Raw genomic sequence first — 25,209 nt, forward strand, 5'->3', positions numbered from 1 at the left:
AACTACAGCACTGCTTGTTTGTAACAGTTTTATCATCAACAGTCATACTACTGTGTGTGTGTGTGTGTGTGTGTGTGCGTGCGATTCAAATAGTGATGGTGATTTAACAGTGCAGTAGTACAAAAGAAAGCAGGCTCATTAAGATTATCCTTTGTAATCTCGTTTTGTTAAACGCCATCTACAGTACCTCACCAAGTACACCCATCACATTTTTGATCTTTTCATGGGACAAGAATGAAGAAATGACACTTTGCTAGAATATATTCACTGTGCTTTTTGTATAACAGTTTAAATGATCTGCCCCCTCAAAAGAACTCAGTAATGTCTAAACCGCTGGCATCAAAAGTGAGTACACCCCCAAGTGAGATGAAATGGAGTGGAAGTGGATTCTTCCACCCCACCAATCCATGATGACATCACAGGGCTAATGGATGTGAGAGACCTTGTGCTCCTCCACCTCCCGTTTGAGGATGCACCACAAATGCCCAATAGGGTTTAAGTCTGGAGACATGCTTGGCCAGTCCATCACCTTTAACCTCATTTTTTAGTTTTTTTTTTAAATTATTTTTTTTTTTTTTATAGTAAGGCAGTGTTTGTTTTGGAAGTGTGTGCCCTGTGGCCCAGTTTCCGAAGGGATGGGATCATCATCTGCTTCAGTATGTCACAGTGCATTTTGGCTTTCATGGTTCCCTCAGTGAACTGTAGCTTCTCAGTGCCAACAACACTCGTGTAGCACTAGGGAGTCCCACCACCATGCATGGCTGGAGGCAACACACAATTGTCTTTGTACTCACCTGGTTACCGCTTGACACCTTCACCAAATACGTTTATCTTGGTCTCATCAGACCACAGGACATGGGTCCAGTAATTGAGGTCCTTAGTCTTTTGTCGACAGCAAACTGTTTGCAGACTTTCTTGTCTTTAGAAGACGCTTTCTTCTGGGACCACAGCCATGTAGACCAGTTTGATGCAGTGTACGGCTCATGGTCTGAGCAGTGAGCACCGACATGCTGAGGGGTACACTCACTTTTGTGAGATAGTATATGTATCAAATTGCATACATTACTGTCCCCACCACCCTTACTACAGATGATGAAATAAGCACAAGCACACATTCTTAATTCCTGAAACTTTTTCATTATTGCTGGGGCCAAAATGATTCATTAACATTTTGATGTGTTTGAGTTATTTTAAAAATACAAAATTAACTAATCATGGATCAATTTTTGTCATGTTCTTTGGTCAACGGGTGGCTGGCCAATAGGATAAATTCACTTGAAACATAACAGTTCATTTGGTTGTGGGTAGAAGCAAGCAACCTTGGCATGCCACAGAAAATGGTTATGCATTCCAATTCAACATTCCCTCAATTGTCTCATGAAATTTGAAGAAATTACAAACACTAACATCATGGTCAAAAGATTACAAACATGGAGCTCAGCAAGTTTTTAAATAGAGAGACGGAATAAATGAACTGTGGCTACAATTATAGGTTGCCTTGCCTTTGTAACCTCCTCTGTTGGGACCTGGATATCCATTATGTACAGTACAATCTGTTCCAAAACATATTACATTTTATCATCTCATTCTGCCTTGATTATCCGTTGAGAGGGCTTGTTAAATCAAAGAGAGGACTCTTGAGCCAGTGTCTGTGCTTTTGTCTAAGTACTGTGTGCGTGTGTGGCTACCCCATAAAAAGCGTGTCAAAGTGTCCTTGAGCAAGAAACTGAACCCCAAGTTACTCCTGATGATCTGATTGCGTGGCAGCGTTTGTGTGGGTGTGAGGTATTGGCAAGGCTGATACCAGATTATTTTTGGCAAAGCTTCTGAGAGAGAGCGCAGAACCTGTCAATTGCACGTGGTGTCCATATGAAAAGTGCAAAAGCTCATTTCTTTGGTCCAGCACTTGTTGAACTAACAATCTGGGCAAGAGAGGCTAGTGAAAAAAACAACACAAACAGTGACATCATCAGTCATTAGTGATGCATGCAAACGATGAATGCATAAACAGTGACCGAAAAGTGGGCCAATGAATCAGTGAAACTGTTAAGAGAAATGCAAGGTCATCGCCGGAGCTTTTTGTAGGTCCCAAAAAGTGGGCATATCCAAGGAAAAACAGTTTGGTTAATAAAATAATGTTGATTTCTTATAAACAAAGATGAAAAAAATAAATAAAGTAACTTGAACTCATCTCTGTCTTCCTGTGTATGTGCATGTCTGTCTCCATGAAGCGCAAATTCACTTTCCCGTTATTTTGTGACATAAATGTTAAGAGCCTGTGCACATCCTGTAGACTCTGGTCACTGGTATACTGTAACTTCGATATGTCCAATTTAACATTTCAGCATAGCAGGCAGTGGCATTGTTTTTATTAAGAAAAATAAAAAAAAAAATCTCAAAACACCAAACAAATTGTAAAGCTACACAGCCTACAAGGCAAAACTGGACTCCTCTCTCTTGCTTTATCCTTTTTTGTTCTCTCGCTTCTAGATGCCACAATGCTGATAAAATATCTCATATTATTGTTATTATTATTCCAAGAAATGCTGGAAAACAACATAAACGGAACCGCTGGTTCCGATTGGGGTACTGTCATCCTTGTCGTCACTGCAGTCAAGGGTGTATTAAACTGACCTAATCCCAGTCTCATAAATAGTCGCTTCAGTTTGAAAGTAACCACTCAGTTGTTGTCAGCAATTTCAACTCTTATGATTTCTTGCTGTCTCGCACAGAAGTTTTCATCTGCAACATCGCTCCATCCTCTGGGGAGGGAGATTCGTCTTTCTTACCTTAACGGTTACAGACACGAGGGTCCCACAAATGCAGTCATTTTATTATTATTATTCTCATCAGTAGAGTTGATGGAAAGGATAATATTCTTTGAAGCCACATACCTGCACACTTCATTACCTGACCTAACAACTGACAACGAAGCAGTGAGAAGCAGTAGGAAGGTTAAGTGCACCGAGAAGAAGACAAATGTCCTACCAGTGTCAATGTAACAAAGCCACTCTGTATGCAATTGTCTTGTGGTGAGTGTTGTGGTATTTGGCACCAGGGTCACTGTGAAATCCAAACCATTCTTGTACACTTTCCCTTTCATGTGGAGGCCGACTAATTGGTATCCTGTCATCAACCCGCATTTTCTCGCGGAGGATTTGTGCAATCAAACACTCTCATGCAGCAGCACATATGTAAACAAGCGCACACCCCCACGCCACCACAACGCACACAAGCTTTTCATATTCCAAACTAGATACACTGCATGACACATTTTTGTTTGACCAGAAACACTGCATTCTATATGTGAAGCATCACTGGCGGAGAGTGCTTTGCAGGCGCCCCTCAGCGAGGGGCCGACCCAGAAACCCGAGCGGCTGCACAGCTAACTAAACACACACCGAGGAGTCGGCTCTGTAGCGCTGCCAGCGATGGCGAAAGGTGAATTTCATTAAAGTTGGGTCGCTCTCCAACTGCGAGACGACAGGAAGGAATAAGTATATGAAAAAAAAGGAAAGGAAGCCTGAAAAAAAGAGAAACTATGTAAAATATCAACACCAGTAATTAGTTCCCAGTATTGCTGAGCCCAATAATGAGCCTCTTTCAGCATAACTTCCTGCTACTGATGCATACTGATAAAGTCACGCTACCTGAATGCTGTCTTCGTGGTCAATCTAAACCATTCCCCGCCTGAAGACAAAACAGGTGGCGCAATCACCATCCAGCCATCAGATAAGGAACAGATGTTGGTTACGGGGCTGGTCTCAAAATGACACACACAAATACACTAGTTTCACCATATTATAATTTGTGTTTAAGGCTTTTCATATTTCATGTTGCTAAAGGAACAAAAACTCATTCTCTCACCAATTCTCATCATTTCGGTCTGATGTTTCAGCTTCGTTACCTTGGCTTCTCAGCCCTGTGTTCAAACTACAACCTTGTGTCTTGCCTCTGTGTTGAGCAAAACGTTTTTGTTTTTTCCCTCCCCCCGTACGCAGCATCTGTTCTGAGACGGATGTTGTGGTTCAGTTGCCCCCCCGGCAAGAGATGAATTAAACAAACCAGACCAAATGAGAGAGCAAAATAAGGTCAAATTCAATAATGCTGACGGCCTTCCAGTTCTGGGTATCTCTGTGGGTGATGAGGCGGATGTCGGCTCTCTGAGTCCCCAAAGGACAACTCTGAGGAGAGATTTGCCTGATAACTCTGGGCAATGCTCTTGAGAAAATATCCCAAAACCTTTTGGAGCTTTTTTCCTGCAGTGCTGATAAAGGAACAACTTTAAATGACTCCTTAGTGCATTCAAAATATAAATAATAATAATAATCCTAAACCAGGGTGAATGTAAACATAACGTAAATATGTATCAACTGGTAAATATCATTACTGAATAAGCAAGTAAACTGTGCTTTGGCGTATGATCCAGGTGGAATGTAGCGAAGAGGGCAGGTGAAGTAGTTGGCCCACAGATCCAACTCCTACTACAGTGGGAAACAATTTCATTTTTCTTTTAAATTTATATTTTAGATTTAGTGCCGCTTTGTGATTCAATTGCAATATTAATGTGTATGCATAAACATCATAATCTTTCTCAAGTGTGTTCGGCTAACTGTATTCATCCCAGCTGTCCGCGTCCTTTTCTTACCATGGGGTGAATAGCACAGTGTTTGTTGTTGTTGTTTTTCTTCCTGCTGGACAACAAGTGGCTGTGCAAAGTGGTATGTGACCAAGAAAATGAGTAATTATGTTGAGTTACACTTTTGCGCCTGCTTGTGAGCTAAGATTTTAGTTCAGTTGTTGAGTTGTACAGCGTTATGAAAATGACTGCATCTCATTAGATTGTGCGTGTGGTCATAATGTTGTGGCCGAATTGCCTGACATATGACTTCCTTTATTTAATTCTTGTAGGATGGAAATGCCCAACTGGGTATGCAGTTCAAACCAAAAAGTCACCACATGAAACAGTACACCTAGAGTATACCTGAATATGTAACAAAGTGGATGATAATGTATAAATTTGAGGCTCCACTGGTAGCTTTTGTATAAGACAACAAGTAAAAGTGGGTCAGTGGAAATTAGGGAAATGCACCTGTGGCTATGGCCACATGTTGAGTAGATTAGTGTAAAATGTGTTCCCTCAGTTCTCCTCTTCAGTGGCTGGACTAGGACAGTGCATGTTGACTGAAGTGCTGTGGGTTTGGCAACACCTCATTGAAAGCAATTTCGGAAAACACACAGACCGCGTTTTAAATGCATCTGATGTCTGTAACAGCCAATGTATTGCATTTATGGAATAGTTCTAGCTCTAGATAAACACATCTAGAGTCGATGCTTATATGCAAAATGTATGTGCATGTTTGTTTACCATCACTAGAAGTGTTCCATGAAGGGGCTGCTACCACACTGGGGTCTTGGGCAAAGTCAGACCCTGTAAGCACAATTGGAGTTTCCCATTAGCATTTTGAAGTTATTATTTTTAAACTCAAAAATACATTCGCAAGATATGTAAAGGTATACAGTACATGTTGCTGTTAATATACATACTGTAGATCATAAATGTTTATAGATATTTCAAAAATGTAATTGACCTTTTTAAAAATTATTAACATTTTTAATGTACACTAATTATGTTGACTCAGCTGTAAATTTGTCTTAAATGAATTACTCTAACACAAACAAGTCCCACATACAAGCAAGGCCCCTGAGATAAATTTCCTAGCTATAATGTGATGGATTTTTTTCATGACTGTGGAAAAATCATGGTCAATGAAGCAGTTCAATTTTATACTTCATTAAAGTGTCTTGTAGCTATGATGAATGTTTTTCTGCTTCTTCCACAGCCTATGGCGACACATAATAATTTGATGTATGGACTTGCTGGCTAACTAGAAGCAGCACAGACTTTATAATCTTTGGGAGGTAGGAGATGCATTGTAAATAAAAGGAACAACTTAAAAAGATCACACAAAATGGAGAAAAGACAAGGTTTCTCAAATTCAACTTGGCGCCTCCACACCGATCCGACTGAACACTGAGAAAAAGTTCCAATATAGAAGAGATCCCATCAGTGAGCCATGTGAACCTAATGCTGTGTTATTACCATCCGATGACGGAGCCGCCCTCTGCTTTTCATTACAAATGAGGGGGACAGAAAATGGGCCACATAAGGGGATTCCTCCCAATTGGGAAGAAAAAAAAAATGCTCTGAAGGACCTTCAAGGAGAGCACATGAAAAAAAAAGGCACGATAAAAGCAGCTTAGGGATCAGTAGAAGCAGTCCATAAACACAACATATTCTATACAGGCTATATTCTGCTTGTTTAAATTTACGGGATAAATACAACCATGAGCCCTCAACAATACTGTAGATAAATGCATGAATAAATTAACTACATTCAATGACGAATACACTAACGTACTAAAACATGAGACTTCTTTTCTGGGAGCATCTACAGAGCGAGACGCTGGGATCAGAGTCAGACAGCAGCAGACCAGACGAGACATGCTAATTGAGTGATAATGTGTCGTTTCACATGTGCGGCATCAGGATGCTAAAGACTTTGGGTAGGTGCTTCTCAAATGAGCTGTGTTAATGACAAGCATTAAGGCCAACCAACGCCTTCACTTAGCAAAGATTGACAGCAAGCTCACGACACGCAACAAAATTACTTGCAGCTTTAGTACTTTCTACATTGTAAATCGTGAAGGCCTTAATTAAGGACTGGTTCTAATTTGTTGGAGTGACCCAAAACTCCTCATGCGAACACGAACTGCGCATTTTCTTGAAACCCAGTATGAGAGCTGAGTCTAATTATTTTGAATTATTCCTCTTTTTGGGGGTTGTTGCAGTCAGAGAGGTATTAATTTAACAACATGTTCATTATTATGGTTGTTGTTTGCATTGGTGTAGAACCGCGCTGCCTAATACAGCGTGTATAATACGGTTTCCCCTCTCATGTGGTTTAATAAGGTAACCAAAATATTAGAAACATCTCTCACTATGATAAAGTGCAGTTCTATATCATTGCAAACTACCACTACAATTATACAAACTGTTTAATCCACCCCGAACATTATAATCTTTGAAAAGTCAGAATTTTGGAGACTGCTCTTGTATTGGATCTTGTGACTTTGCGCGAGTGTACCGATGTACCGAATTTCATGGTTGGTCTCACTACACCAGGTTTATTAAAAAAGATGTGATCAATGTATTCAATTGTACATGAAATGTGTTACAGGAGAATTTGGAAGCATCTGATTGTGTTTCCACTTGTCCAGCTCCCAAATGCTAAAGGTGCATTCTGAAAGAACAGGACCGACTGTGTGAGTCAGCACATTGTTCTGATGTGGACAAATTACAATGACTTGTTTTCCAATGGAAGTCTTAACTACAGATGGCATTAAATATGAGTGTATGGGATATCATTCTGCATTGATTGATATGTAATATATGTTAATTATCGAAACCCAAATCTTCGAATGACATGTCATTCAATACATGAACTTTACTAGTAACAGAATGGTACTGTGTAGCAAATACTACTAACCTTAAAGCTTTTATTGTTGTCTTGGTGCTCTGCTGGCCCCACACACCAGTGTATTATAGTGACTCCGTTGCCCCAAGGTGGGTCTTAACTTTCCTTTTGTACTTAGGTTTGATAGGATTAAGGACCCCGAGGGCTGTGTGGTGGACAAAGAACAGAGGAGAGGCAACGTTGCAGTTGACTAACTTCACTAGCACAACTAGCTGAGCCTGGAAAGAGGTCAACGGGAAAATGGACCCGCAGATAAAAAAAGGCTGAGGTGAAAATGTGCTACGTGGTGTTTTCTCGGCAAATATTTGTCAAACGGATATCCAATAATTTCACCGTATAAAATATGTGACAATAACAATGACATTGCATATACAGTATATACCTGTATATTTCAAAAAAAGAGTTGACCAAAATATGTTTCTGCCACCCCACCCCACCCCAACCCCCCAACCCTTTACCACTTAATCTCCCCTCTATTTGGGTCACATCTGTTAGTTCTCTTTCAGAATGTCTGGGATGAATTGCAGAGTAATTTTAAGATTAGCTTTCTGACGTTACGTAGTAATGGAGGGAAGCAATTGTATTCATCCAATTTCTTAATGAAGGTCTTAAAAACAGAAACCTTCAATGGGCCTGTGTCAGTTTCGATCAGGTCAAATCTTGTATGGTTCTGCTCTTTAATTGAATCATGCACCTAGAATATGTTATGGTTAAACCAGAGGGACAAGATTAACTTTTGTCTCCATTTGGCTGTGTAAATGAGAACTACCGAACCAGGTTAAACGTGGTGTCTCAGGGAGAGACAGAATGCTAATTACAGGGGAAAGGACAAGAAATATCTGATTATGGTTCAAAGGAAGCTTAGACTCTTATCAATATCTTTATCACAGTGACAATAGTATGTTCTAATTAAGTAATTGTGTTATTCACTGATTATCTAGAATCATCAAAATGCTTAATTGAGGGTAAACTAAAGCTCAGAGAACCGAGATTGCAAGTCAACGACCACTGCATGACGACATCAGCTATCAAATAGAGCCACAAATCAGATTTCTTAAAAGGGTTTATACTCACTCTGATTTGATTTTACTCACTGGTTCCCTTCCCTTTAGATATTTTAGTATGTTTCTAATGTGAGAAGAATATGAGAAATTAGAATGGTGTACTGAAAGCCAGACAATATTAAAATGTGTGTGTGTGTGTGTGTGCGTGCAAGCTGGGTTCAGGGACTGGCTGTTCACCTGTGGACACGACAGACCAGAGCACACAGGGCCTAGCCAGCAGAGTGTTTCGTGTGTCACCTTGTAAGCGCACAGAAATGAATGAGAAAAAGAAGCAGAGGGGCTGAGAACAGAAGAAAATGGGATCAGGGCTGCATGACGAGCCCTCTTTGGAATCATAACAATGAAGAGCAAGAAAAAGTAATACTTCTTGTTGCACAACACATTTGCTCCAAAGATGACCATGTACATTTTGGTTTTCAAACAGAAGTACAACTCATTAATTGAACTTTTGAACACATAATTCCAACAAGGATACACCAGTTTATTTGGATCAATTTCTAAGCATAATCTTAATCTTCTTTGGAATGATCATGCTTTACTTATAATTTAGCAAGGGAGCCGTTTCTAGTGTTTGTTTTGTCAAAGCACATTGAACCCACTTGAAGTTGTTTCAGAGCATTTTAGTGCACCAAGAAAAATATAAAAGAGAAAGGCTGAGATGCTTTCTCTTCAGCAGGTTGCCAGTGTACTTACTAAAAATGATCTGACAGGCCAAAGTGGGTAGCGAATTTAGTTTATGATCTTCAAGACAAACTCAGAAAGGATAAATGATTGAATGAAATGATATGCCTTAGGAGTTGTACGATCGTTCCTTTAATTCTAGCAGAATAGAATAAGCTTACGTTCGTTTGGTGTTGATGGCTTGTCTCTGTTAAGTTTCCACTAAGTTAAGTTTGACACATTTTCACATTTAACCCATGTCCAAATATGCTATATTTGTATCCATTTCTATAATGGTTACATTGTCTCAGACCAGATATTTAGCATGCATTTGCATAGTTTCTCCAGGTACTCCAGATAACTCCCACATCCCAAAAACATGCATGCTAGGTTGATTGAAGATGCTAGATTGCCCGTAGGTGTGAATGTGAGTGCGAATGGTTGGTTGTTTATATATGTGCCCTGGGTTTGGCTGGCGACCAGCTGTACCCCGCCTCTCGCCCGAAGATAGCTGGGATAAGCTCCAGCACGTCTGTGATAAACGGTACGGAAAATGGATAGATGGATGGATATTGGCATATATCAATGAGCCTCTTCTAAGTGTTGTTTTCTCTTTTGTTATTTTCGTATTCAGCTGCAGCATACCAGAGCGACTCCATGCCACCTTGAGATCCCCTTCACGATTGATTCAGTGCCTTTCCTAGAAATGCCTTTCTTCAAGCTTCTGACTAAAATTGCATCATGATAGGGGGGTTTATAGCTCCACCTTCCGCTTTGGTGTGCCCCTGACACTGTCACTATGGTTTTTCAAAAACACAATTCATGGGAGCAGAACATTTGTTTAAATACTAAACTATACATATAGACAAAGGCTTCATTCACATCACGTGACCCGTTATAGAAACCTGGATGATCCTCAAGGACTACTGTAAAAGGCATGCTTGGGTGAGGCTCCCATTAGCTTCAGTTATGAGCGTTGCAAAAGCATGTCGGCCCTTACTGTACAAATAAATCTGTTTTCACCTAAAAGTCTTGAATCGAGCGTGCATGTGCAAACTCAACATAGTCTAGAAAGGTATCGGTCTGCAACTTCTTTTGACCAACATGGATTCTAAACATCTGCTAGTGTTTTATTCTCTCTTAATAGTATAGTTTGATTATGTATCCTGTATTATATTGTCTTGTAGATGTATTTTACTGCTTTTTTACATCATGGCCAGGGGACTACAGATGAAAACTAGCCTTCTGGCTAATTCTGGCTTTTTTAACCATGTGTACTTCATGTGTTTTATGAAATTGCATTGTCCCCTTTCAAAAATAAACTGATAAACTGTCTTGTTACCATACTGCCACAGTATACAACCTGAGAATCATTTTAACACAAAGTGACTCTCTGAGCATGCATTTTTGGAAAAGGCCTTACGGAGTATATCGGAATACTGAGGTGCAGCCTGAGACACCTTTTCGCGCAATGATCTCATGACCAACCTCTCAAGATTCCATGAGGATGACACACTAAAAAAAAGGATGGGCCCCAAACAGATGGAATAAGAGACCACTTGGATAATTCCCCTGGCTTCCCAAAAAGTGATGAGGATTTAGACATCATGTGACTACAGTCGAGCAGGGCACCATTCCATACCCATTATTCATGCCTGTCAGTACTTTATCACTCAGTAAGCTGAATATCCCCTTGCCTGGAGGACATATAATAAATTAAAATTGCTAGAAGGCTGCTTTAAATCACTGGTTAGACCAAGGTGAGACACTATTGATGAAACAGAGCGTGACAAGCTCTGGATGCTTGATTTAAGTAATAGAAGTGGCACAAATGTGGAAAACATTAGCAACATTATGTAGTATGTAGTGGCCAGGGTTGTATTCGCTCAAAAGCATTCAGGAGTAATAATCTACAAAAATATGCAAATAAAGAAAATGGGTTACAAAATAACCCATTTTCTATGCTGGTATTAACAATTATGGTACATTCATTTAACAAAAATAAAATCTCCTTGCTTACTCAACTGAACTGATGCACCTGCTGGGAAGCGAATGCCACCTTTAAATTACAAAAGATAGGCTATGTTGATTCTGGGATGCTTCTGGGAAACAGGGTGACGCTTCCTCAATTCATTCAGGGATCCTCGCCAGTTCTGAGTCAAAAGTGCAGACTGAGCCACAAAAAGGCTGACTTGAGGTCAAAGGGACATTTAGATGAGAAAATCAGAGACTCTTGAGATGTGGTGTGGAAAACAATAATATTGAAAATGAGGAGTGCGATTTAGTCCAGATTGAAATGTTGTGCGAACAAGAAAAAATTAATTCCAGTAAAAACATCTCATTTTATTCCCATTTGTTGTTTTTTCTTCATATTGTCTGTATTAAAGACTTAGTCTGGGTTGCCAACAACCACTTTGAGGTAAACTCTGAGCCTTTCCAGCATGCTTCCCTGTCAATCATAGCAATGCTCTATGGGAAACCTCTCCTTATTCCAAGTTAAGAAAATAAGCATCAGCATTCCTCCACTTCTCAAGCTAACTGGCCATGCCACTGGCCAAAGTCAAATGGAAATCATTGAGAGAGATGAGTGGCTGAAAGGAAACCAACTGCATGTGGGAACTGATAACAAACCATGGAAGGATTTACAATGTTACATAGAAGACTTAAACTGGATGAAGGTGCAGATGCGGGACTGTATTTATTTAATTATTTTCAGTCACTATGGCATACTGTACATGGAACAGTCCCCCCCCACCAGAATCATAATGGTGCCACCACCCTTTTGTTCATCATCCTCCAAGTTACAGAAAGTAACCTGCTAACTAACTAACAGATCGAAAACCACAATCCGCCCCCCACCTTCCTGTGTTGGGGGAAAAAAAAAAAAAAATGTCAGGAAGAAGTGGCCGATGAATACCATAGCTAATAGTGATGTAACAATTCATTCATTACATCGATGAATTGGTTTAGATTCCTACGATCCAACTGGATTGATCCGTGCTCGGCAAGTTAGCCTTCTAGATGTAATTATATCGATTTAAATTCAATCCGCCGCTCTCACTGTGCTCTGAGAGTGCAGTGATCAGAGGCAGAGCACGCTCCATTTTCTATGAATTCACAAACGATTGATATGAACATGTTGGCCATTGGCAGGGATACCTCAGTGCGTCCGCCATATTTAATGTGTCAGTTCTGCCTGTAAACATCTCGTCCTGCCTGACGCCCCGGCCGCTCTGTCTTCTCAGTCATAGCAATGGGAGAGCACTCTGGCACTCCCAGAGTGTGGCGCTCTGAATAACCGAATGGCACACTCGAACAACGCTCTGAGTGTATGGAGCGCGCTCGGAGGGAATTTCCGAACGTACCCAATGTCAACTACTGGACGCTGCTTCAGGCTCGCAAGTTTGTTCATTGTATTATTGACCCTATTGCTAAAAGATCTTCCTTGTGAAAACCTCATAGTGATTCATTTCTAGCCATTAGTATTTGACCATTTACAACAGGGATTCAGCTAGGGACTCCTTACAATGGAGACATTTTGCAAGGACCCCCTCATAATTCTAACACCAATTAAACATCTCTTTTCTGAGAAAGAAATGGCAAGTGAAATCATAGTTGAAACAATATAAATAACAATAAATTGCTGTTTTCCCATTTGTTTTATTCCAAAGAAATACAATCAATCAATCAACTTTTTCTTAAGCAGACGCAGTCCTTTTGAAAAACAAAACAAAACAAAAAACAAACAGTACATTACACATTAAAACACATGAAAGGAAAATACATAAGGAAAATCTTTCCATTTAATGATCATCATCAGTTTTTACCCGATTCCCTGACAAGAAACAACAATTAAAAGAAATTTCACTGGCACTGTACAGTATGCCTGAGATTGGCTGGCGACCAGTTCAGGGTTTACCCCGCCTCTCGCCCGAAGACAGCTGGGATAGGCTCCAGCACGCCCGCGACCCTAGTGAGGAGAAGCGGTACAGGCAATAGATGGATGGATGTTCAGGGCTCTACACTAACCTTTGCACTAGTAGCACATGATGTGGTCGCGCCACTTTTTGAAGAGGTACAGCATGACCACGGCACACCATAGTTTTGTATGAAGTAAAGATTGACAGTAACTAGAGATAGGATATTTGCAAAATATGTTACTGAGAACAAGACGTTTGTCTGCAACAAGCAGTAGCAGACAAAACAGGCTTTATTTATATTTGTTTATTTGTTTGACTCAAAGGGGCCAGCACCCAGCTCTTATAGTGAGGGCTCCTAACCTTGTTCCCCTGGCAAAACCACTTCATTTTGAGCATTACCACAACCATATGATTGACATACATTTAAAAACGATTACAAAGGTGTACTATGGTGGTAGTACACTTTTGTAATCGTTTTTAAATGTATGTCAATCATAAAAGCATTGTTTATGATGATTCACACTATTTTGCAAATGATTGACTACCAAAACAAACCAATTTGCACATTCGCTCGTAATTTTGAGACGATCACTGGCCCGTCTGTAACGTGCATATGTGGTGCAGATGTACGCGACGGTGCTGTGATAATAGCATGTCCTATCTGGAAGAAGCAGTCAATTATGATTCACCAGGCAGCCCATCATATTGCAGCGGGTTGCTTTTAACGCTAATGGAATTCATAACTATGACTGAGACAGAATAACAGCGCTCTCTCTCTCTCTCTCTCGTGCAGGAGGAGGAGATTGCAGTGGAAAAAAAGGCTCCTTTCAACCATTTAAACATGCACTGCCGCAAATGCGACAAGATGAACATTTTAATCACACAAGCTAAAAAAAAGGTCGCATATGTGACCAATTTGGTCGCAGTCTCAAGCCCTGTGCAGTTATTTATTTCACAGTCACACTGGATGAATTTTGGGCTAAAAAGGTACTGAATCAATTACCAGCCACTGAATCGTTTCGGATCGTTTTGTTCTAAATTAACCAATATATTTTTTTTATTGAATCGGCAAACACGAATCGTGATACGAAATCGAATCGTGGCTAAAAATTGTTACACTCCTAATTGCTAAGGCAGATTGGACTACATTGGAAACTCCCTGACAACAGCTGGATCACTCCCAACATTTGTGTGGAGGAGGACAGTAATGAAAACCTTAAACCTGAGAATCAAGGGTGAGAAATGATTCAAAGGGTGTGACATGATTCTTAAGGACGTACTGAGAAGACAGAGGGAGAAACGAGTCTCCAGTCTCCAAAGTCTCCAGGCACCACCACAGAGAGCTAATTAATATTTTAAAGGGGAGGAATTGTTTTTTGTTTTGTCGTTTTTTTAAGTGGTTTTGTCAGGTTATTATAAAGCGAAAACAGTATCGTGTTAAGAAAAGTGTGCTGTGGAGTACACACACACATCCTCTGTTGGACACATGAATGAAGACAACACATTTTCCCCTATGATGACGTAATTTAAGATAAACCAAACATGATGTGCCTTTGCTATTGCTTTGCAACTTTCCATGTGACAATTGTAATTTGCAATGTGGAAAAAGGAGTAAGCACAGTGCAGGAAGAAGAGACAGACAGACAGACAGACAGGCAGGCTGGGAGACAGACAGAAAGAGTTCAAAACAAACAGGCAGGCAAGATGGAGCCTGATCTTGTTTTGTTTTTTATGATCCTTGGCTGCGATTAGGTGCTGACGCTTCCATGCACAGATGTCTTTGTGGCTCCAATATTGTGCCCTTACAGGCGGGAGTAGATGGAGTAAGGCTGGTTAGTGGGGGTTAGGAAAAACTGGCCTTTTTATAATGCTTGTAAACTATAGGCGCCAGGGTACTTCCGGGTGGCAGAAAAGCGATTGACTACCACTGACCTGAACTGAAATGGTGACAAAATCTTGTGTTTGTGTTGTGGTTGTAATGCCAGATCTAACCCATAGAGTGTGACTAAAAATCTAAATCCAGCGGAACCTGTGGGTCACGAGGACAAATTGAGTGGATGTCGTAAAAGTTGTAAAGGGATGCTCGCTAGACGTAATAGCTACTTCTAAAGGGAAAGACTGGGAAACAAACCTCCATCCTAGGGTTTGTGGAAGGCATTTTCTTACAGTTATGTTTGGTTCGGTTGTGTTGGAGTAATTTAGAAAAACACACTGTACTGGTTGTTTGTTTATGTGTGCCCTGCGATTAGCTGGCAACCAGTTCAGGGTGTACCCCGCCTCCTGCCCGAAGATAGCTGGGATAGGCTCCAGCACTCCTGCGACCCTTGTGAGGAGAAGCGGCTCAGAAAATGGATGGATGGATGGATGGATACTGTAATGGCTAGTACGTGCTATCCATTTCACAGTCAAAAGAGTAAAGAAAAGTCAATTAATTAGCCAGTCCCTCAGCGATCACGTTAAACATGTCTAAATTTCCACCACATCTATTTTTGAATCAATTTACCTGTTGAAATATAAAACACGGCCGCTGGTCCAAACATCATTGTTTCCACTGACACTTCACTTCACATATGACGGCAGTAGTGAAGAAGGGTAAGAACATCATTCAAGCTTTCTACCCTGTTTTGATAATCGCTCTACTACTATTACTAGTGCTGCCATCGGCGATGGCCCAGAAGTACGTGTGATGTCACCCATCCATCCATTTTCCGTACCGCTTGTCCTCACTAGGGTCGCAGGCGTGCTGGAGCCTATCCCAGCTATCTTCGGGCGAGAGGCGGGGTACACCCTGAACTGGTCACCAGCCAATCGTCATGTTGCAAAATGTCTATTGAGAGTGTGCAACCTACAGAAACCAAGCGTGCCAGAGAGAGTAACAGAATGACAAAGATGATCAAAGTATTTCTTTCTTCCATTTCCAGATGGCTGTTGAAGAGCTGTAGGAGCACACATTGGAAAGTGCTGCGGCTTGCTCCTCCAAACACAGTCTGACCTCTTCTCCCATAAACCTGACTCTCTCAGACAAGTCCTAACTAACCCAGCTCCATCTCAGAGGATAGAGAGGAGGGAAATGCAAATGGAACCCCAAGAGATGAAACGTGTGAAAGAGGGTACAAAGATCTTTCTTGTATTAAAGTACTTCACTTTCTGTAGTCTTAAAGGTTGAAGAGATTCCACTGCCTCTCTTCACTACTGAATCTGACTTTTCAGATTTTCATGAAACTAAGCAAGGACGTGGCTACTGCGTGTGTGCACGAGGTGTGTGTGACACTGCGTAAATGGAAGTGAATGTGTTCTTTTGTAATTCAGTACATAATTGGAATGGATTACTAGGAAAATTATCATTTGTATCAGAATGCTTTAGTTAAAACACTGTACGATCCCACTGTGATTATATATCGAATTTATTTTGTAAAATAAAAACAGATACATTATTTTGTTATAGTCAGCCAGGGCTGTGAGGAATGCTATATGATATATATATATATATATCCATCCATCCATCCATCCATCCATTTTCTGAGCCACTTCTCCTCACTCGGGCAGGAGGCGGGGTACACCCTGAACTGGTTGCCAGCCAATCGCAGGGCATATACAAACAAACAACCATTCACACTCACATTCACACCTACGGGCAATTTAGAGTTGCCAATTAACCTACCATGCATGTTTTTGGGATGTGGGAGGAAACCGGAGTGCCCGCACAGGCACGGGGAGAACATGCAAACTCCAGGGGCCAGGGCTTGAACCCCGGTCCTCAGAACTGTGCCGCTGCAAATGCAGTATTAGAACTCCGGAACTCCTGCTCTTCATCTTTAAGTGAAAGAGAGACCAAATACTCTCACAAGAGGAGCATTACTCAATGTGGAAAGACAGAAAGCCTGATCAGAGGAGAGTAAGAAAAGAGAAAGAAAACCTTAATATAAATCAGACGGAACGAGAAAGTCTGCAAGAGCATATGGAATATGTTTACAGTAATATTGTTGGTTCCTGATGTTCCCATGGCAATTTTCATCCGTTTTAGACTTTTTCTCTTCATGTTGTCTTTGCAAAGAAAGAGCCATACTTTTTTTCCATTCATCTATGAGACTGACCCCCTTCTATAGACATCAGAGCAGAGTGCTGAGGCCAAAATGGAATTAAAGTTATATCATACTAATGTAAACAATCATCCCACCAGAGAATGGAAAGTGATGTGTGAGGGTGTAGAACATTGACCCATTTTAAGTCTTACATATGAACACCGTAGTACTTTGGATTAAGGCAAGTGCCTCGTTTATGAGAGTGCCCGTTCTATTTTGGGACTAAAGACAACTTTGGTCTAAGTGGTGAAATTATGTCTTGATGCAAGACACCGTACAAGGGAAAATTTACCTCACTTCCCAAATTTTCGGATTGTCAGCGACTGAGAAAGTGAAAGACACAGGTATACTGTTGATGAGCAGCAGAAAGCATTGTAGGGACATATTGAGACACAATCCTTAATGTATTTAAGGATCTTACAAAAGACATTTTGGACAATTGTGTGCATTTTGCAACAGTTTGAGGATGGCCCTTTTCTGTTGCAGCATGACTGTGAGCCACTGGCCAAAGCAAGGTCGCTATCTATAAAGGCATGGTTGCATGCGTTTGGCCCATCAAACACCTGACTGAGCTAGAGAAGAAATTGAGATAGTGTGTGTTTGCAAATACAGTATTTGTGTTGTCTTCTTGTCAGCGTGTGTGGAGTGTGCTACAGGCTGCATTCACATACATAACCACTTATGTTTCTCAGCCTTCAGATTTGACGGATGGGCTCTTGTTAGTTCTGTCTCAGTGTTTTGTGTAAAGCTTTTCAACACAGCAGTCGATGCCAAAAATCATAAGCCATTGTTTCAATTTAAGGATGGATGATAAAATGATTTCACAGAAATTAGAGGCCAACAATAGAAAGCTCAGCTCTTCATGTGCAGCTACAGCTTCAACAAAATGAGGGTGCGAATGTGAACAAAAGATATTTAAGTTTTTGTTTTTTTTAAAGAATGTGAATGTTTAAATCAATTTAAGGCAGTTGCAGTTTTCAGCCAAACGCAATGTGTTATTGTTCCTCCTTTGACCGGAATGCAATTTTTTTGAATTTGTTTTTTTGGCAGTCAACACAACACATGGCAGTTAGCCTCTGTGATCCCCAGTTCACTTGCTTCGATTGTTTTGGGACAAAAAGCTTTTCTGGCCACCAACACTGCTATTCCTGTCGCAAGCACGAGGTCTGCTAAATGGGATGGTCGCAACCAGAGCAAATCACGGTCGCCTGATGAAAGCCTCGAGGTCAGAACTGTGATTGATAGAGAATTTTTGAAAATATTTTAGTGATTTTTCATAGTTTAATTTTGGGCTATGCAACTTGCAGCAGTGACCACAAGCTGCAGTTAAAGTACTCTGATGCTCATTTCTGTTTGGAGGGTAAGTAAGGGGACAGACAATGTTACTCTAATGGTAGGCAATGCAATATACCTATAAATGGAAACAAAATTAGTTGTGTGACTAAATTACACATTAATGTCAACATCATCAAATCAGATGAACATTTTCTATCAATAAAGTGACAAAAAAGTCATGGTAATGATATTGAAGACAGAGAAGATATTGTACGTAGGGACCAATCAGAACTAATATTTCAAGTTAATGAATCTGTAATGATCATCCACTGTATATAAAAAACAAAGTGTAGAGGAGGTAAAGTTACCAAAATACCATTTGTATTACACAGTGAGGGAAAAGACAGACAATAAAATGATTGGAAAGGGTGATGTGATAATTTTATATTTCCTACATATCAGGAAATTCATAATGGACAAAAGTCAACATTTGCACACCTCTATGTCAGTAGTAGGATTGACACTGCCATCGTTTTTGCACATTTATATTGTTGATCAGTATAACTGCATTACTTTTCTGTAATTTTTACATTTGTACATATATATCCCAAATGCATATTTTTGTTAAGTGTAGCGGTTTCCTGCTATAGGACCAAAATGCATAACAACCGGCTCCAAATTCCCTACATATTCTCATTTATAGCAGGAGGAAGTCTGTCCAAACGTATAACGACTACTACATATGCAAGGTTATTTGAAATACACTACAAGGTGAGAGGCTGGAAAAGCAGCTGTTTCGTGTAACAACTTGGAAGTTACTGCAGGCCTGGCATCCTCATTATAGCATTTGTTTGTTTTTGTGCATTTTGACAACATTGTCCATCCATCCATCCATTCTCTACCGCTTATCCGGGTCGGGTCGCGGGGGCAGTAGCTTCAGCAGGGACGCCCAGACTACCCTCTCCCCAGCCACTTCATCCAGCTCTTCCGGGGGGATCCCGAGGCGTTCCCAGGCCAGCCGAAGGATGTAGTCTCTCCAGCGCGTCCCTGGGTCGTCCCCGGGGTCTCCTCCCGGTGGGACATGCCCGGAACACATCACCAGGGAGGCGTCCGGGAGGCATCCGAATCAGATGCCCCAGCCACCTCATCTGGCTCCTCTCAATGCGGAGGAGTAGCGGCTCTACTCTGAGATCCTCCCGGATGACCGAGCTTCTCACCCTATCTCTAAGGGAGAGCCCGGACACCCTGCGGAGGAAACTCATTTCGGCCGCTTGTATCCGGGATCTTGTTCTTTCGGTCACGACCCACAGCTCATGACCATAGGTGAGGGTAGGAACGAAGATCGACCGGTAAATTGAGAGCTTTGCCTTTCGGCTTAACTCTTTCTTTACCACAACGGACCGATACAAAGTCTGACGCTGCACCGATCCGCCTGTCGATCTCCCGTTCCATTCTTCCCTCACTCGTGAACAAGACCCCAAGATACTTGAATTCCTCCACTTCGGGCAGGATCTCATCCCCGACCTGGAGATGGCATGCCACCCTTTCCCGACTGAGGACCATGGTCTCAGATTTGGAGGTGCTGATTCTCATCCCAGCCGCTTCACACTCGGCTGCGAACTGCTCCAATGAGAGTTGGAGGTCACGGCTTGATGAAGCCAACAGAACCACATCATCTGCAAAAAGCAGAGATGCAATACTGAGGCCACCAAACCGGACCCCCTCTACGCCTCGGCTGCGCCTAGAAATTCTGTCCATAAAAGTTATGAACAGAATCGGCGACAAATGGCAGCCTTGGCGGAGTCCAACCCTCACCGGGAACGAGTCGGACTTACTGCCGGATATGCGGACCAAACTCTGACTCCGGTCGTACAGGGACCGAACAGCCCGTATCAGGGGGTTCGGTACCCCATACTCCCGAAGCACTCTCCACAGGACTCCCCGAGGGACACGGTCGAACGCCTTCTCCAAGTCCACAAAACACATGTAGACTGGTTGGGCGAACTCCCATGCACCCTCGAGGACCCTGCCGAGGGTGTAGAGCTGGTCCACTGTTCCACGGCCAGGACGAAAACCACACTGCTCCTCCTGAATCTGAGATTCGACTTCCCGACGGACCCTCCTCTCCAGCACCCCTGAATAGACCTTACCAGGGAGGCTGAGCAGTGTGATCCCCCTGTAGTTGGAACACACCCTCCGGTCCCCCTTCTTAAAAAGGGGGACCACCACCCCAGTCCGCCAATCCAGAGGCACTGTCCCCGATGTCCACGCGATGTTGTAGAGGCGTGTCAACCAGGACAGCCCCACAACATCCAGAGCCTTTAGGAACTCCGGGCGAATCTCATCCCACCGAGGAGCTTTTTAACTACCTCGGTGACCTCAAACCCAGAGATAGGAGAGCCCGCCTCAGAGAACCCACACTCTGCTTCCCCATGGGAAGGCGTGTCGGTGGAATTGAGGAGGTCTTTGAAGTATTCTCCCCACCGACTCACAACGTCCCGAGTCGAGGTCAGCAGCGCCCCATCCCCACTATACACAGTGTTGGTGGTGCACTGCTTTCCTCTCCTGAGACGTCGGATGGTGGACCAGAATTTCCTCGAAGCCGTCCGGAAGTCTTTCTCCATGGCCTCACCGAACTCCTCCCATGCCCGGGTTTTTGCTTCAGCGACCACCAGAGCTGCATTCCGCTTGGCCAGCCGGTACCCATCAGCTGCCTCAGGAGTCCCACAGGCCAAAAAGGCCCGATAGGACTCCTTCTTCAGCTTGACGGCATCCCTCACCGTTGGTGTCCACCAACGGGTTCGGGGATTGCCGCCACGACAGGCACCGACCACCTTACGGCCACAGCTCCGGTCGGCCGCCTCAGCAATGGAGGCGCGGACCCACGTTACCCTTTCGGGCTGTGCCCGGCCGGGCCCCATGGGTGCAGGCCCGGCCACCAGGCGCTCGCCTTCGAGACCCACCACCAGGCCTGGCTCCAGTGGGGGGCCCCGGTGGCCCGCGTCCGGGCAAGGGAAAACGAAGTCCATTGTTTGTCGTCATCATTAGGGGTCTTTGAGCCGTGCTTTGTCTGGTCCCTCACCTAGGACCTGTTTGTCATGGGTGACCCTGCCAGGGGCATAAAGCCCCAGACAACTTAGCTCCTAGGATCACTGGGACACACAAACCCCTCCACCACGACAAGGTGACGGCTCAAGGAGGGGACAACATTGTCTGTATGCAAAAAAAAACAAAACAACAACAACAACAACAAAAAACAGGTTGTTGTCTTTTACATACACACTATAGTGGTTACTTACATCGGCACTACCGACAGCAACATTAACAAACCTCGGTGACTCAGATTGTCTTTACTTTTCCCCCTCACAGGATTTGTTATGGCTCGGTTGCTTGGGAACGCAAATATAAGTGTACTTTCAGACAGCACTAGAATGAGTTTGCACCCAAGAACAATAACTCTATCTTGATGAGAAATCTGTATCTCCTATGAGAAAGAAAGACTTGCTTACTTTTTTCTCCAAGGCTATAAATTCCACAGACTTCCTTTCCAGATAGATGTGACTTTTTTGTATCTTTTTATTCATTTGCCAGCTTTACAGTGCTTTGGCTGCATGCTTGTGGTGCTGAAGTAATCTGGTGTCCATCTATTAAAAGCACTCAGCTCCTCTTCATTTAGTTGTTGGGCCCCATGGGAACCCTGCAATAACTTTCAAGCCATTCGGCTGGACAGAGAATGCAGTTTTTTGTCAAGGTCATTGCAGGGACAAACCATTCAAGTCGCCTGGTGCTCTGTTTTTGCTGTCAGGACAGATGACAAAAAAGTCGAAATAACTGCTGGCTACGAGGAACAAAAGCAGCGACTGTACCATCCGTGATTTTGTGACCTTTCATTAGGAGCAGAGCGACAGTGAGGGAAGACAGCTGGCCAGAGGAGAAAATGAGCACTCACTAAGATTATGAATAGTCCTTTGTATTCGAGGAGGCCTTTAACAAGCCTTTTAATTGTTTTCGTTTTTGATGAAAGTTCAAATCAGTTATTATTAAAAAAATAACCATTTTAAAAGTGGAGAAGAGAGTTCTCCAGGGGCCTTTTTGAGCAGTTAGGATCTAAAAGGATCCTCCATTGGAAATCATACTTCAAAACAGAGTGTGTTTTCCATGAGGCCTGCTGTTTAATCACTTGCACATGAGGGAAGGAACAACAAATGTTGGAAGAGCTGAGACAAAAAAGAAGAGGAGGAGGGAATCACATGGATGAGAGCAGGAGGGCACTTGGGGCCAAAGACTTTGATGCCCTCGCTTGCTTTGAAGCAGTTGAGAGGACGGTGAGGTCATCGACAAGGACCAAACACCGCAGCGATCCCTTGACTTACGAGTTGAATTTGTTCCGTGGCCAAGCTCGTAACTCAATTTACTTGAATAGCGTTCCCTCGCTATATTGCAGTTCACCTACTTCGGATTCAGTGCATTGCATGGTTCTTTTCATATTCATATTGGGCATAATTAGCCATATCGCAGAATTTTGAGTGTATGCTGTAATTTTTTTGGTGGTAAAATAAACACTTCCTAGCCTAAAATTCAAAGTAAGAAAAATATTTTAATTCATTAAAGCACATATTGCAAGGGCTAAAATCTACATATTGTACAGTACTACTGTGCATTATTGTATGTTTCGGAGTTTTAAAGGGTTTTAAGAGTATATAGAAAGTGTTTATAAAGAGTATGGCAGAGGTTAATATGAGTGTGGGGAAGATGAATAAGAATCTGGGGAGGTTCATACTGGAGGCTGACATTTTTCAGGAGTCCCACCGGGTCCCACGGAATGGTATTGAATTTCATTATTAATCACGACTTGGGCAGGAGCGTGTGCAAACGTCCCCGGGAGCGGGAACAAAAGTCACCGGGAGCAGGAACAAAAGTCACCAAGAGCGTGCAGGAGTAGGAACTATATGACAACAAACTCATTGGGAGAGGAAACCATGACGAGAGTAGAAACCATGGTTTTTGCGGGTTTCTGTAAAATGTGGGCTCGGGATAGGGCAAGAAAGGGATGAATACCTGTGGGTGTGGGAGTGAGCAAGAGTCAAAATCCACTCCTGTGTCAGCCTCTAGTTCATACAGTTTTGGCATACATTTAAAAAATGTAAAAAATACGTGGCCCCTAATTCGTGGATTTCACCTTTTGCAGGGGTGGTCTGGTACCGACCTCCCGTGATAAACAAGAGATTATGTATACCAAATCAATTTTCCCTATTGAAATCAACTGAGATGCCATTAATCTGTTCCCAGAACACAGGTCCTCAGAACTGTGAGACAGATGTGCTAAGCAGTTGTCCACCGTGCCGCCATGTAAAAACACAGTACAATTAAATTAAACAATCCATCCAAATGAGTGACGTCAGGACTCAAGCTTGGGTTTCATTTTGTATTTGTGTGTTGTTTGGCCCGTTCAATAAACGGCTGAAAAGAGCTTCGGCAACTGTCGCTCTCCTTTCTTTTCTCAATTCACTCGAGTGGAGGCATATCTGAAGCTCACTCCGAACTAAAATTTTGGCTTGCAAAAATACCTTGACCAAGCAACAGCTAATAACTCGAAAAACTATATAATGTATCAATCAATCAATCAATAATACTGTAGGTTTGCAGCTTCAAATCCCGCTGCAGACCAAATAAAATGTAGAAGTGAGAACTGGTTTTTCAGATGTTAGTCTCAACTATTTAGACTATTTAGGTCGCCTTGAACAAGATAATAAAGCCCTTAAACTCAGCTCAAGGCCCCATCACTACTTTTGCTGAATGTATCTGGACTGGCTCTTTTCAAGAATAAAAAAAGCAACCATTTTAAAATTGGTAGGCCTCCATTCAAACACTTTTAAAAGCAAAACTGTTATGACTATGAATCCAGCTTCCAATGTAGTTCGCCTGTTTAAAAAAAAATATATATATCTGCAATAATGTGTACTGGAAGATTTGGCGACAAACAAGATTTTTAATTGTTTTACACACCAAATGAAAGTCTCTCCCATCGCACATTCATAAAAGTCTGAAAAATCACACACAACTCAAAGTTAACAAACAGTCCATCATAACATGTAACTATTTACAAGAGTCGGTTTACTGAGGCATGAAAAGGCATAAGGATCCACCATACTGCAAGATTAAAACATTTTTAACAGTCTAAGAAGATCCAATGAAGAGAGAAAAAAAGAAACTTCCCTTCAGTAGAACTATATATTTTATTTATTAAAAACACCAGGACCTGGCACCAATTCTTGTGTTTCATTCATTGCTGTGTAGACAAATCCTTTTTGAGCACACAAGATCTGATTCATTTGGCCCACCACTACAACTATAAAGGCAGTGTTGCAAGAGTATAAGATTTGTGCAGCCAACAATATTACAAATTATTACAAGCATGACTGTCTAGAGGCATTACTGCTGTTATGAAGTTCATTTTTCAAATGTTTTTTCCATCCCTGATTGAAAATAAGTTCTTCCAGTAGTGGATGTGATTCACATCTTTCACCATTTACAATGAAGTGTCTAAAGCCAAGTCCTCTTTTTCAAAACAATGTGATAAAATGCATCATCTAATCACTGGGGTCACTAGCTGTCACTCTCTCCCTCTGTCACTGGTCTAAACTTAAAGGAAAAATGTTTATTTACCCCC

At 42.1% G+C, this 25,209-nt stretch overlaps 1 protein-coding gene across 3 annotated transcripts in view; it reads right to left on the minus strand.

The window, feature by feature from the left end:
• ror1 (receptor tyrosine kinase-like orphan receptor 1) overlaps nt 1-25,209 on the minus strand; it is a 131,307-nt gene that overhangs the window by 36,273 nt on the left and 69,825 nt on the right. The window contains exon 2 of one of the 3 annotated variants that reach the window (XM_061778735.1): nt 5,369-5,431. The exons of the other annotated variants lie outside the window; for them this stretch is intronic. Coding sequence (XP_061634719.1) covers nt 5,369-5,431 — 63 coding nt within the window. The remainder of the gene's footprint in view (nt 1-5,368; nt 5,432-25,209) is intronic. 3 annotated transcript variants of the gene reach the window in all.

The sequence above is a fragment of the Phyllopteryx taeniolatus genome, chromosome 7, assembly GCF_024500385.1.
Source record: "Phyllopteryx taeniolatus isolate TA_2022b chromosome 7, UOR_Ptae_1.2, whole genome shotgun sequence".
Classification (NCBI taxonomy): Eukaryota; Metazoa; Chordata; class Actinopteri; order Syngnathiformes; family Syngnathidae; genus Phyllopteryx; species Phyllopteryx taeniolatus.